The sequence below is a fragment of the Stomoxys calcitrans genome, chromosome 2 (genome assembly GCF_963082655.1).
Source record: "Stomoxys calcitrans chromosome 2, idStoCalc2.1, whole genome shotgun sequence".
NCBI classification, from domain to species: Eukaryota; Metazoa; Arthropoda; class Insecta; order Diptera; family Muscidae; genus Stomoxys; species Stomoxys calcitrans.
In genome coordinates, this window is record NC_081553.1 from 91,362,353 (window position 1) to 91,378,270 (window position 15,918).

Consider the following 15,918-nt stretch of genomic DNA (forward strand, 5'->3'; position numbering starts at 1 on the left):
TTTCACAAAAGAAGTTTACTTGTCGAAAATTTCGTTCAGTAAAACGAGTTTTTTTTATGTATTAAGTCATAATGATACAATGTCCGATGTTCCAGGCAGTGTGGAACTCATTCCGATGGAATGAGGACATTTATTCCAGTTAAGACAATAACGGCTAAATCAGACGACAAAAGTTGGTTTAACCTGATATGCAGAGATGCTGTGAGAGGTGGCATTCAGGAATTGGCGTTTGAATAAAAATGCCAATACTGAACTGCGAACTGCGCAAACAGGCATGATCTTCGCGTGCCAATGTGCTTAGGCGTGAAAAATTTCTTTACGAACAGCGTCTGCGTACTATGGTTCTTGCTTCTACACGAGGAAGTAAGAGCTTTTAGTCGTTTGTGAAAAGAGTAAAGGGTAGTTCTTCATCTATTCCAACTCTTGTTAAGGACGATCAAACGTTCACTGACCCGGTTGATAAGGCTGACCTGTTGCCTGATATATTTGCCGGGAACTTTTCCCTGCCGGATAGCAATCAACCACTCCCCTCAATCGAAAATGTATCTGGCGTCATGCCCCAAATATTTTTTCGAACTCGTGGAGTTAAAAAGGTTCTTGAAAATCTAGACGTAAATAAATCCCCGGGCCCGGATGGCATACCAACACTTGTCTTACGCAAGTTCGCTCGTTCATTACGCAACCTTTTCAACCTTGCCTACCATGCGACAGACTTCCCGGCACGTTGGAAAGTTGCGAACGTTCAACCAATACCCAAGAAGGGTGAGGCAAGCAACCCTGCGAATTATCGGCCAATTGCGACATGCTCCGCTCATTTCAAGGTCATGGAGAGCATAGTTAATCAGCATCTTGTGAGGTATTTAGAGTCTAATGACCTTCTTAGCGACCAACAGTATGGGTTCCGCAGAAATCGCTCTACGGGCGACCTAATGGCACTTCTGTCGGAACGTTGGAGTCGCTCAATCCACCTGTTTAGTGAGAGTACGGTTGTGGCTCTGGATATCTCCAAGGCATTTGATAGGCTCTGGCACGGTGCACTACTATCAAAGCTTGTCGCATTTGGTGTCGGTAATGGTTTCTTTCGATTTATTTCGAGCTTTCTCAAATTAACTGCAGGTGTACCCCAGGGCTCTGTTCTTTCTCCTTCTCTTTTCTAATTTTCATCTACGATCTGTTGGGTCAGACATCGTATACGATCTACTCATTTGCGGATGACAGTAATCTCTGTCATTCATACTCATTCGACCATAGGCCGAGTCTTTGAGAGATTGAGGACAAGAGGCGGGTTATGGACGATACACTCTGCCAGGATTTGCTGACCATTTCTGAGTGGGATCGAATGAATCGGGTAGATTTTAATCCACGGAAGACTCAGTGCTGCTTGTTGTCACACAAACGATTCGCTGACCTATTACGATCATCTTTGTCTATCACCGGTGTAGATGTTGAGCAATCAGAAGTTCTTGATGTTCTGGGCATGAAAATACTAAGTGATGTTAGTTGGGCTAAACATGTATTTGAAGTGTCGAAAGAAGCATTCAAGCGTTCAGTGTTAAGGCTTCCTTAAACGGTGTAAGAATTACTTCACTCCGTCTGATCTTCTTACCATCTACACCACTTTCATAAGGCCGAAAATGGAGTACAACTCATATGTATGGGCTGGAGCTTCAAAATCATCCCTGGAGCTACTGGACCGTGTACAGAGGAGAGCGATGGCGTTGTTTGGGGACAGTGGGGTATCCAACTCTATTGGTGCCTTTACCAATAACCAATGGCCATACCGTGGCGATCAGTTCTATAGACGGAAACGAGCTTGTTCACCTATAAGTGTTTGACGAGGATCGCTACCTCCGCTTACAAATGTGGCTGCAACAACAACTAATCGAGACATTCCGTTAGTAATACCTCGAAATATAGTGATCAGACTATGAGTTTTGACATTCTGAGTCGATTTAGCCCTGTCCGTCTGTCTGTCTGTTCGTTTACCTTTCGAAAGCACACTAAATTTCGAAGGATTAAAGCTAGGGGCTTGAAGTTTTGCACAAATACTGAGCCTCTATGAAGTTTCGTTTTGACTTCCAACAACTGTACACAATCGGTACATAACTTGATATAGCTGTCATATAAGCCGATATTGGATCTTGAGTTCCTGAGCCTCTAGAGGGCGCAATTCTTATGCGGTTTGGCTGAAACTTCGCAAGATGTGTTTTGTTCTGACTTCCACTCACCCTGCCAAGAATGATCTAAATCGGTTTATAACTTGATATAGATGTCGTATAAACTGAATCTCGGATGTTGACTTCCTGAGCCTCTAGAGGGCGCAATTCTTATCCGATTTACCTGAAATTTGCCATGGGGTGTTTTGTCTCGACTTATACGAACTATGCCAAGAATGGTCCAAATCAAGTCAAAACCTGATGTAGCTGCCACATAAACCTATCTCGGATCTTGAGTTCCTGAGCCTCTAGAGGGCGCAATTCTTATCCGATTTGGCTGAATTTTGGCATAAAATGTTTTGTTTCGACTTCAATTAACTGTACCAAGAATGGTTCAAATTAAATCATAATCTGATATAGCTGCCATATAAAATGATCTCGGATCTTGACTTCTTTAGCCTCTGGAGGGCGCAATTCTTATTCGATTTGACAGAAATTTGGCATAAGGTGATTTGTTTCAATTGTCATTAAATTTACCAAGAATAGTCCAAACCAAATCATAACCTGATATAGCCTCTAGAGGGAAAATGTGCACAATGTGTTTTGTTTTGACTTCCTACAACTGTGCCAAGTATTATCCAAATCGGTTAATGACCTGATAAATTTGCCATATAAACCGATCTTTAGATTTGACTTATTGAGTCTCTAAAAGGCCCAATTACCACACGATTTGGGTGAAATTTTGCACGCATAGGTTTACTATAGCTTCCAAGTATGCAGTGCCCTATTTTACAATACACCAAACAAAAATTTCCTAATATTTTGAATCTAAACTTATAGGCTTCAAAGGTTTGTGTACAAAATTGCCAAAAAAGTTACACTCAGAGAAATTTGTTAGTAAAATCAACAAAAAATTTTGGAGTAAAAAAACAAATAGTCTGCTGGAAATGGGAATGCAAATACGGCAAATATTTTCTGCTGTTTTCATATGTTAAATGTCATAAATACTTTCACCCTATCTTTTTAATCGTTATTCACTTAGAACATTTCAAGAAAATAGATTACGTCGTCTCTATGGATATAAAAAAAAAAATAAATTATTTTTTTTTTACTTAATAAAGGTATGAGCCCATCACAAATTGCAAAATACTGCATCCTCTCCCCTACTTCTTTAGATTAATCGTTATTCACTAAGAACATTTCAAGAAAATCGATTACGTCGTCTCTATGGACATAAAAACAAAAATAAATTATTTTTTTTTTTACTTAATAAAGGTATGAGCCCATCACATATTGCAAAATTCTGCATCCTTTCCCCTACTTCTTTAGATTGTCCACCAACTATTTCGTTTATTGAGTGCATAGTATAGCCACACAATTAGTTACTTTGACTGAGCAAAGAAACAAAAAAGTGTCCACAATCCATTGAAAACTCATTCATAACGAGCGGAGAGTCTCAGTGAGAGGTAGGGCAGCATGGACTCTTGCACAAATACTGAGTGTCTATGATGATCGATATGACAAGGCGGGTTATTGGCGCCTGTAAATAACCAATGGCCACCCTGTTCGCGAGGCGATAGGTCCATTGGAACGAGCTTGCTCACCTACAGGAGCCTGACGAGGATCGTCACCTCCATATGAAAATGTGACTACAACAACAACAACAACAACTCACAAAACCACAAGATGGCAGGATTAAATATTTTCATAAGGTTATTGTAGCCGTAGGTAGCTACCAAGTGAATGCTAACAAATGGCTTAAATTGGAAGATTGTGATTAGAGCTCAATCACCACAAGGAGGAGTTGTGTACCCCCTTCTGGCTCTTGGATATCTGTCGGATTGTCAGGTCATTTGAAAAGAACAGTTAAAGTTTGTTAGGTACGATGATGACGTTGTCATCATGGTGTGTGGCCGTTCAGAGTGCATATAGTATGTTGCCAAAATACTAGGTAACTTGGTATGTTCAGGGAACCTCTTCTCATTACTGAATGTCCTGAAAAGCCATTGCAATGTCAGGGCTTTGATCTTGCGCTGGTAACATGGCGGACTTAAGCTTGATGATGAATCATAGGCGGTTCAGCACCTATTGTGAGACTGCCCTGAAATTGCGAGTGTAGGCGTAGGATTATGGCTACACAAAATTTACTTTCCTATCTAAATTATCTTCATGCAAAAGTCCTTTCGCCATTCTTGACTACTATTGCTTTAAATTGCATATTGGAGGGAGCTTCTTCAGACGGCCAGGAGCGTTTTGTCATGCATGATGGCTCCTAATCTTCTTCATTTTAGGGTCTGGCATTGTACAGACGTAAATTTTATCAGTGTTTTTCAGCACTTTTTGAATTTTTCAGGGACGACACAACAGACCTAAGTTCCTTGAGTGCAACTGATAGTGAATGAGGTTGCTGGACGCCTGCCATTATATACCCTAAGTTTGAAAACCACAACAGCAGCAAACACAATTTGTAAATTATTTATTTTGAAGTTTATATTTTTGTACGGCGAATTCAAAAATGAGTTGACATATCAAATTCTCTCAGCTGGGTATCAAGCCAGCCAGAGGTAAATACGCCTTGCTCCCACTTATGGCTTTGCATACACGCCCTTAACGAATGCCTTAGAAATAAAAACCAACAACAATTTGCTGCGTTATGCTTCTGAAAATGAATTCCTCATTTTCGTGGCTCTTCTTTTCGAAAAATTACTTTTCATATATATTCGTAGCTTCTCTGAAAAATATCTTTCGATTGACATTAATTTCATTGAAATTCATTCTGCCGTTTGGCCGTAGTAGGTACCACAAAATCGCATTTATAAAACCCTTGGCCGTTTAATACTATATATATAAATTATGTAAAAAATGAATTTTCGTATAAAACTTGTTTTTTTATGTATATTTTCTTTATTACCCTATTTTAAAGCTCATTGCATTACATTTTATTGAGTTGCCCAAAAAGTAATTGCGGATTTTTTAAAAGAAAGTAAATGCATTTTTAATAAAACTTAGAATGAACTTTAATCAAATATACTTTTTTTACACTTTTTTTCTAAAGCCAGCTAAAAATTACAGCTGATAACTGACAGAAGAAAGAATGCAATTACAGAGTCACAAGCTGTGAAAAAATTTGTCAACGCCGACTATATGAAAAATCCGCAATTACTTTTTGGGCAACCCAATAAATGAACTTCATTCATCAACTAAGCAATTGCTGTCATATTACAGAAAGTACTTATATTTTGTATAGCATACTTTTAGGCTTATTTTAAATATCATCAACATCGTTAATAGAGTAGCAACTGCAACAATTCAAATCTCAAAATTACTTTTGTACCAAGTATCATTAAACTAAATATAAAACATTTTAAACTTAAACCTGTCTTCCTTAGTCTTTGAAATAATTAAGCTATTGCATATGTAAATAATATCAAATCAGACACTTTGCAATATTTTATTATACGACACTCGATACTCAAATAACATGCTCGCCTTTCGGGAAAAAAGTAAATTAAAATGTTAACTCCTTCATTTTCATCAATAGGCCAGTAGCTCCATCATATTCAACTCCTCGCTGATAAACTATCAGTTATTGAAGAAAAAACTGACAGTGTTATGAGACAACAAACTTGAAAATTTTCAATTCGTTAGCATATCATAATTGAAAAAAGCAAAAAATCAATTATTTATGCGTAAATCCATTAATCTTCTTGGGTGAGCAAAAATGCTGATCAAAGTATGGTAGTGAGTTAGGAAAAAAGAAACTGTGTTGGTGGGGCAAACATAACCCTCATATGGAAAACTAATCAAAGAACTCCTCTTTGCAATAACTTGATGTCATGCACTATTAAAATCTCCCATCAGCCAACAATTGGCTGGAGATAACCTACCTCAAAGACAGAAAAAAATGCCAGTTCGTGAAGAGTATGGGGGACCAACAGCAACCAAAAGAACAAAAAAAAAAAAAACGGCACGCAGTGATCACTTGACAGTTAAGCATTGTGGAAACTATGTTGGCCACAGTAACAACCATTGAAAAATGATTAAATAATTAATCACAGAATACAAGAACTGGTCAAGTTCACTCGGCCAGCAGTAGAAGAGGCTGGTCATTTAGTATTTGCAACTTTGAAAGATGCGAAGCTGGCAAGACCGTCCCAAGAGCATTCGATGATGGGAGGAAGGCGCATATTGCTTTTCCAAATAGACCTCCAAGGAAGGTTTGCTGTCATTCAAATCAGTGAAGGATCTCTGTTTAGTTACTCTTGTTGTTGCTTTTGTGAATGCAAATATATGCTTATTAACATTTCATTATGGTAAATAATATTAACGCCACAAAAAAAGAAAAGAAAAATCACCAACGCAGCGAATGGGATTTAGACGCCACCCAAGACATTTTGACAAGCCTCAGAATGACCACAGGAATACATAAAAACAGAGGAAGAAAAAACGCATATAAAAAAGGAAGGCTGAACTCACCTGCTAAATAGCGATCACTTTGGGAACGAGAATAGCGTAGTGTCTAGTGGGGAAAAAAACAAAGAAAAAATAAAAAAACCATTAAATAGCCATAGAACTTTAACAAAAAAAAAAAATGTAAAAATCCCAGCCTCAAAGAACCTCCAGTCAATGTTGTTAATAAGCATTTAATATTAAACAATGTTACAGCTAGACCTTGGATGCTTAGAGGCTGGCCTGCTGACTAGCTGACTGTTTCTTTCTTCGAGGCCATAACAATCTCAAAAAGATGCCCATTCAGCATCAACGCATCCCATTACTCCCATACTCACCACATTTTGGTTGGCAAAGTCATCAAGACGTTTTTCTTGTTTCAATAACAAAGGCGCCGAATTGGATTTCGTTGAGAGCTCTTGGGTATCTAGTATCTCATGGCCACTATGCAATGAGGCACTGCTGGGCGATGGCAGCTCATGGAAATGTGTGGGCGCCAGCAACGACTGAAAAGGTTCCTGTCTCAAAGCCAACGATAGTTGATTGCGATCCTTTTGACGATCTCTTAAATGTTGCAGTTTGCGAGCCAACTGCGCATGTTGGCCCACATGCATATGATGATGGCCATTGGCAGCAATGCCATGAAGCCCTTGCCCTTGATGCTGTTGCTGATGATATGAATTGGGCAGCGATGAGGTGTCCAATGAATGACTACGGCATTTCTGTGGCACCATAATTGGCGAGGCGGCATATTTGCGTCGCAATACAACGCCACCGCTGCCGTTGGAATCACTTAGTGAGCCATTATTAATGGAACTGCTGTTTGTGCGATTGCCGGAACTACCAGCACTGGCACTGCTGGCATCACCATCCTCAGTGCAATCACAATCACAATAGGTGGCAATTTCGAATTCATCATGGCCCTCATCCTCTTCATCGACCATATCGTAATCATCATCCATATCCTCCTCCTCTTCCTCGTTGTTCTGTGGCTTAAGCGAGCTGAGATTATGATTAGCTCTCCCCTCGCCATCCTCTTCCCCATCGTTGTGTGTCTCATCACATAAGCTAAGAACTTCCAAGAGATCAGGATCATCAGATGAGGTTACTGAGCTTCCCTTTTGAAATTGAATTTTGCGCATAGCCTCTAGGCTGCTAACTGACTCATTATCCTGCTGATTGTGATGATGGTGGTGGTGGTGATGACCATGATGATGGTGTGGCATACTCTTCCAATAGGACATATCTTTGGGGGGTGTGGCTGTGCCAATACCGCTTTCATTATTATCATTTTCTACGCCAGAGCTATCCAGTGATATGCCCGATTTACCCGAGCTTAGAGCACCAGAAGCTTCTTCACAAGCCGAGGATGAAGTGGAGCTGCAAAGAAGGAAAAAGAAATGTAATAAAAAAAGAATTGTTTTAAGAAAATAAAAATTCTTCTCTTGAAAGAAGTGCTCTTTAGATTCAGAAATTTTGTAAAAATTTGCCATAAACGGAGATAGGCTTTTCGCTTATCAATGAGTGCTACCTGATTCAAGTCTTAGCTCACTGACAGGGTATCTCCTTTTATAAAGATAAAACCAAACGGCGTGAAACCGGGCAAAAACTCTTTTTGGGGAAGTTTTTCATGGCTGTAGACCTAAAAAAAAAACTCCCGAAATTACTGAGGTTGTTCCCTATGGAGCGCAAATAGAAAATGGTTAGAATTTAAAATTGGAGGCCACCATAGCGCAGAGGTTAGCATGGCGCTGAACGCCTGGGTTCGAATCCTGGCGAGACCATGAGTAAAAACTTTCAGCGATGGTTTTCCCCTCCTAATGCTGGCAACATTTGTGAGGTACTATGCCATGTAAAACTTCTCTCCAAAGAGGTGTCGCATAGCGACACACCGTTCGGATTCGGCTATAAAAAGGAGACCCCTTATTATTGAGCTTAAACTTGAATCGGACTGCACTCATTGATATGTGAGACGTTTGGCCCTGTTCCTTAGTGGAATGTTCATGGGCAAAATTTGCAATTTGCAAGAATTTACGATGGAGAATATAGGCGTCGTATGAACCACGAGCTGTACGCGCTGTATGACGACGATAGCATAGTTACACGTATCAAAATACAACGGCTGCGTTGGCTAGGTCATGTTGTCAGAATGCATGAAGAAGCTCCAGCAAAAAAGTATTTTGAAGGCAAACACGATGGTGCACGCAAACCGGGACGACCAAAAGCCCGATGGAAAGGTCAAGTGGTGCGAAACACCTTGAAACTTAGTGTCAGAGATTACAAAATGAGCGCAGAAGATCGAGGCACTTGGAACTGTTTTGTCGTAGCCAATTAAAGTAAAGTAACTAAGTAAGTATTAACGATACTTCCATCTTGCTACACAAAAACAAAAACTCTAAGAAAAAACCAACCACCAAATTTGTGTGTGAAAAAGTTATTTTAAACATTAAATTGGAGACATTCATTGTTGAAATAGGTTGGTAGAGATTTAACAGACAAAAAATTTATATTTTGTGGATTTTCAAAATTTTTTTTTGCCGAGTTAATTGGTAGAACACACTTACTACGATGTAGCAAACCAGACTCCCATGTCATTCATGAATTCCAAAGCCAGATTCGAAGAGAATACCAAACATGAGATTATGAGTTAAAATCTCCGCATCGGCAAAATTAAAAAAAATTGTTTTAACTACCATGTAGCACACCAGACTCCCATGTCATTCATGAATTGCAAACTCAGATTCGAAGAGGACGCGTGGAAAACTACCAAACATGTAATAATAAGTTCAAATCTCCCCGGTGGCAATATTAGGAAAATTATTTTTAGTGTAATAATAAAGAGAGTGACAGAGAAAACCCCCAGAGAAAACAGATATCGAAAGAGAACAAGCAAACAGCGCGCTATACGAACAAAAAATAAACCTAACCACACCACACCGGATCAAGCACATGTGGGCTAGTTGGTTTAATGTTGTTGTTGTAACCACATTGCATGTGGAGGTGCGATCCTCGTCATGCTTCTGTAACTGAAACTATTGATTTTTGCCACCTGTTTCCTGTGTACGCGCCACTGTGCGTCGTTAAATCGGCACCATTAGTTTTGATCATGACTTTATGCTTTTTGTCACCTTCATCTACGTTTTACTTGTATATGGCTGTCCTTCCCTGTGCTGTCTTCCCAATGTTATATGTTTCTTCGAATAATCCATTGAAATTACTGAAATTTCCTTTAATTTTTCGCCTTTTTTATGCCCTCCACCATTGGATGGGGGTATACTAATTTCGTCATTCTGTTTGTAACTCCTCGAAATATTTGTCTAAGACCCCATAAATTATATATATATATTATCGATCGTCATGATATTTTAAGTCCATCTAGCCATGTCCGCCCGTCCGTCTGTCTGTCGAAAGCACGCTAACAAGAAGTAAAGCTAGCCGCTTGAAATTTTGCACAAATTAGTGTAGGTCGGTTGGGATTGTAAATGGGTCATATCGGTCCATGTTTTTATATAGCTGCCATATAAATCGATCTGGGGTCTTGACTTCTCGAGCCTCTAGAGGGCGCAATTCCCATCCGAGTTGACCGAAATTTTGCACGATGTGCTTAGATATGACTTCTAAAGACTGTGCTAAGTATGGTTCAAATCGGTCCATAACCTGACATAACTGACATATAAACCGATCTTGAGTCTTGAATTCTTGAGCCACTAGAGGGCGCAATTCTTGTCCGATTTAGCTGAAATTTTGCATGAGATGTTTTGTTATAAGTTCCAACAACTATGACAAGTATGTTCAAAATCGGTCCCTAACCTGATGTAGCTGTCATATAAACCAATATGGGGTCTTGACTTCTTGAGCCTCTAGAGGGCGCAATTCCAATCCGATTTCGGTTAAATTTTGCATTACGTGTTTCTTTGAGACTTCCAACATCTGTGCTAAGTATTGTTCAAATCAGTCCATCGCCTGATATAGCTGCCATATAAACCGATCTTGAACTTTCAATATCTGTGCCAAATATGGCAGCTATACCATAACCTGATATAGCTGCCATATAAACCGATCTGGGATCATGACTTCTTTAGCCTCTAGTGAGCGCAAGTTTCATCCGATTTGTACAACGGCTTCTCCTATGACCTTCAACATACGTGGCAAATATGGTCTGAATCGGTCTATAGCCTGATACAGCTCCCATATAAACCGGTGTCCCTATTATATTTCATGAGCCCCATAAGGGCGCAATCCTTATTGGATTTGGCTGAAATTTTACACTTCTACTATGGTTTCCAACATTTAATTTAATTATGGTCCGAATTTTATTCGTCTGTCGAAATGACGATAGCTGTCGAACGCGTAAAGCTAGCCGCTTGAAATTTTGTACAGATACTCAACATTGATGTAGGTCGTTGGGGATTCCAAATGGGCCATATCGGTTCAGATTTAGATATAGCTCCCATATAAACCGATCTCCCAATTTGATCCGCAAATTGTCCGATTTGGCTAAAAATTCGCATGTAGTGTTTTGTTATGATTTTCAACAACTGTGTCAAGTACGGTCTTAATCGATCTATAGCCTGATATAACACTCATATAAACCGACCTCCCGATTTGACTTCTTAAGCCCTTACATGCTGCAATTTTTGTCCGATTTGGCTGACACTTTTCAAATAGTGTTCACTTATAGCTTCCAACAACTGTGTCTAGTACGGCCCAAATCGGTCTTTAACCTAATATAACTTCCATATAAACCAATTTCCCGATTTGACTTCTTGAGTCCTTACAAGACGCACTTTTTGTCCCATTTGGCTGAAATTTTGCATTTGATGATCCGTTATAAATTCCAACAACTGTGCCAAGTACAGTTCGAATCGGTCTATAACCTGATATAGTTCCCATATAAACTGATCTCCCGATTTAACTTCTTGAGTCCTTACAAAACGCAATTTTTTTCCGATTTGGCTGAAATTTTGTATGTAGTGTTCCGTTATGGCTTCCAATAACTTTGCCAAGTACGGCCAAAATCAGTTTATAACCTGATATAGCTCCCATGTAAACCGGTGTCTAAATCACCCTTGCTCGATTCCTAGAAGCTTTAATTTTTGCTGGTTTGACAGAAGTTTTGGTATGTAGAATAAAATGTTCCCTTTCACTAATGCCCTTCAACTAAATTTATTTTGTATTCATTTTAAGCAGAATCCATGGTGGTGGGTTCCCAAGATTCGGCCCGGACAAAATTAGCACGCTTTTTTGGTTTCATCTTTCTACTTCACTTTTTCATTCTTCTTTCCTGGACTTATGTCCTTCTTCCTGTCCCCACGCGAACAAAACCTCTCCTTCTTCCGTGAGTTTTATTATTCTTTCCAACGTTCCATGTTTTTTTTTTCAACCTAAATCCCTACTTTTTTGAATTGCATTCAAAAGTTCTTCGTTTGTTCATATATTCCTTCAATTCGATTTGATCTACTTTTGTGTATTCACTTACATACTTCTTTTTTCCTTTCTTTTTGTCTATTATAATGAAGCGGTCGTCCACCAATCCATTTATACTTCTGCCTATCCTTTTTTCTCTGTCGCAAACTCCGGCCCCAATCCTTTGTTCACTATTTTACCAACTATTTGTTCATCCTTCTTTTCTTTACTTCTTTTATGACTTCTAATGGCTTTAAGTTCACCGGTCTACTTGTCTGCGCCTGCTTATCCATCTGATCTGTTTATTGTCTTTGAGTCCGTTAGACTTTTCAATAAATGTTGTACCCTTTACTCCTTCTCTCATTTAATTATTTGTAAGTGACGCTTTTTGCTTGCTTGGGCATCCCAAAGTACAAATTAAAAACTGATTATTTGTTCTTTAGCTCACATTCGTTGGCAAACTCCTTGAAAGGCTCTGTATATTGCCAAAATTGCCTGTTCGGCATAATGAATTAGTAAAGATGTCATTTGTCAATACGCGAGTAAAAGTCTTGCAGCCCTGCCTGATGGAAATACAAAAACAAACTATAAGAAATTGTTAATAAAGACAGATCAAAGACCACTTGCCTTTGGATTACAATAATAAAAAAACCCCACCGCAAAAAGTTATTTGTGGCGTTTCAGGCGTCCAATTATATAACCATAAGGGTTACCAATAGATAAGATATAAATATATATCTAGACAGACAAAATCATGGCTTTATATCATTACATTGCGGCGTTGCACAAGAAATTCATTTCATAATGGATTTCAATAAAAAGCAAATGCAACCCTCGTTTGCAGAGTCTGAGATTATGCGATAACAAGTAACAACACTTTAAGATAGGCCTGGTCAAATCTTGGTCATGTTTCAGTAAATTTTCTTAAGGTAAATTTCCGAAATTCTATAGTACATCGTACTGTAGAAGTAGAAGGCGCATCATACCAGTTCTTAGTACAATTTCAATTCAAGAATTGCAAATTTGCCTCATTAAGGAGTAGAGGCGAACTTCTCAAATATCATTGAGTGCTGTCCGATTCAATTTTAAGCTCAATGATAAGAGGCATCCTTTTTATAGCAGAGTCAGAATTGCGTGCAGCAATGCGACACCTCTTTGGGAAGAAGTTTTTATATGGCAAAGTACCTCACAATTGTCGCCAACATTAGGAGGGGTTAACCACCGCTGAATATTTTTTCTGATGTTCTAGCCAGCATTCGAACCACGGCGTTCAGCGTCATAGGCGGACATGCTAACTTACGTTACGGTGGTCTACAATCGGGAATTAAGACCCGTTATTTGGGCTCTTTCGATAATTGGAGTTATCCCAGACATGGGAGTCTACGAATAGGAATTTCATATATGCATCAAGTTCCCAAGGAATATTTGATCAAATACTCATTGCCCACTATTTTGAAATATTAAAACAAAATGTCAGTTTGGATTTTAAAGAAATTTGTTTCATTTGTTCTTGCGCTTCCTTTTACAAATTTTAATTTTAAAAAGTTATTTAATTTTCTTGTTAGATTTGCTTCCAGCTAAGACCAATGGGTTTTTGTTCCCACTTTGTATAGAAAATCAAAGGAAAATTAATTATTCATTTCTGATCCAAACTTCATATTTTTCCATCACTACTTAAAATTTCATAAACATACACTTCCGCATTCATAGATTTTAATGAAAAAAATTCCATGGAATAGCCTAACAGTTAAACAAAAACATTTTTAATAGGCTTTTTGATGGCTCTTTTCTTTTTTGCTTAATATTCAATCACATGTCATTTTGGGAAACTCTCCTAGGAAGTGATTAACCAAAAAGAATTCCATATGAAAAGAACAATCTGCCACACACAAAGAAGAAAAACAGACAGACAGTCGTGGAGATGGACCAAAAAACAATTGTCTTTAAAGGCAATTCTATGGGTTAACTCCCCAAAGAGGCCACACATAGACCGCCGGCCATCATTCTCATCAGTTTCTATCCATAAAGCATTGGCGGCATGAAACCATTCTGTTCTGGGTTTTTTTTTGTGTGTGTGTTTTGTGGCAGAGGCACACTTCAATGGAATTGGCGTTCTAAGTAATTATGTCTCAATGGACGAAAGAACGTAACGCAAAAGCCACGAAAAAGCAATACAATCAGACATATACGAAAGCCCGGAAAGACAAGCAGACGGACAGAGGAACAATGAACAATTGGTTACGAACAGAGTTGCCGGATAGACTATGCCGATAAAAAACAGGCAAATTTTCTTGGAAATGAAAATTCTATGAAAATTTGTGCAAAAACCAATCAGGATAATAAGGAGCTTAAAAGAAAAGCATTTGACTTCCAGACCATGGCCTCGAAATTGTTCCATTATGCTATCATACTCGTAAAAGTGACATTATTTCCTTCATAAAATGATTTTCTTACAAAGATTTAGATTCCGCTTTTCTTCAAAATTCTGTTTTTTTTTTCAAAAATTTCCTTTGGCAACACTACCTATGAGCCATTGGGGTGAAAAAAGATGGAAAAAAGTTGAATAGATTTATACTCACTTATTGTCTTCATCGACGGCGCCAACACTCCTTAATATCGATTCCTCAGATGTCCAGATTGTAGAGGTTGAACCTTTTTTGGTAGCATCACTGCCATGTAATAGATAACTTGTTGCAGCAACATTCGCTGGTGTCTGCTGCTGCTGTCTGTTACAGGTCATTGTTGTGGCCGCAGAGCCCATGGAGGATGATGTGGCGTTTGTCGCCGCTGTGCCATTGCTGGTGGAAGCCTTTTTCGGCATTGCACATGATGAGGTTGTCATAAGAGTTTTATGTTTATTACCATTACTACTGCTTTGGCCTCCTGCTCCTACACCACCGCCGCCGCCGCCGCCGTTGCAATAGTGATTTTGTTGCATTAGAGCCGACAATTGTTGGCTTTGATCTATGGATGTATTGCGCAGATTATCCATTTCCATGTTCAATTGACGTAAACGTTTCTGATGTAAAGATTCTACATCTGCAGCGGTAGGGGTTGGCGTTGGGGCCGACTCGGCAATGGGAGTAGAACATTGCAACAAAGTGCTAGGGGCTCCCACTGTGCCCGCCACCGCTTTCGATGATGTCTCTTCAATTTTCAGAATTGTCGTTGGCTTTAATTTTGCCGCAGATGACATTGGTGACTTAATGTCACCATGGCTCATATCTGTTGAGGTAGCGGCGGCATCATTGCTTTGGAAATTTGTCAGATTCGAATTCTGATGATGATCGAGTGAAGCATTAAGCGAATAACTACCTACTCCTGTTGCTGCTAAACTGTTACGCTGGCCCAATTGGGCTTTTGGAGAAATCACTTTACCGCCAGCAGAACTGGAGGTGAGCTGATCGTTATTGCCATGAAGTAGCGAATGGTAAATTGTTTGTGATGCTGATGGTGTTGGAGCCGATAATGTTCTCAAGTAGGCTACATTCGTTCTGGTCACATTGCCACCTGAACCTGCAGCTGAAGCCTGGGCACCGGCATTATCTAAACGTCTGCAATCAAGGTTAAATGACTGCAATGGAATGGTGGCCTAGAGAAAATGAAGAAACAAAATAATAAACGAGGAATTAATAAAACAAAATATATTTAAGTTTAAAAAGGATGGGTAAGTAGGTGGAAGAGATGAAATATAAGATTCTCTGATAAACAAAAAAAAAAAAAAAAAAAACAGAAAGATAAAAAGGAACAAAGTAAAATACAAAGAAATAAAATAAAATAATATAAAATAAAATAAAATAAAAAAAAATAAAATAAAATAAAATAAAGTAAAATAAAAAAAAAATAAAATAAAATAAAAAGAAGTAAAATAAAATCAAATAAAATAAAAAAAAAATAAAATAAAATA

At 38.7% G+C, this 15,918-nt stretch overlaps 1 protein-coding gene across 2 annotated transcripts in view; it reads right to left on the reverse strand.

Moving 5' to 3' along the window:
* The window catches only part of LOC106089089 (probable serine/threonine-protein kinase DDB_G0282963), a 535,104-nt gene that overhangs the window by 17,937 nt on the left and 501,249 nt on the right, over window positions 1–15,918 (reverse strand). For both annotated transcript variants that reach the window (XM_059363862.1, XM_059363863.1), the window contains exons 8-10: window positions 14,591–15,603; window positions 6,944–7,985; window positions 6,633–6,675 (exon numbers count right to left, since the gene is read on the reverse strand). In XM_059363862.1, the coding sequence (XP_059219845.1) occupies window positions 6,633–6,675; window positions 6,944–7,985; window positions 14,591–15,603 (2,098 nt within the window). The remainder of the gene's footprint in view (window positions 1–6,632; window positions 6,676–6,943; window positions 7,986–14,590; window positions 15,604–15,918) is intronic.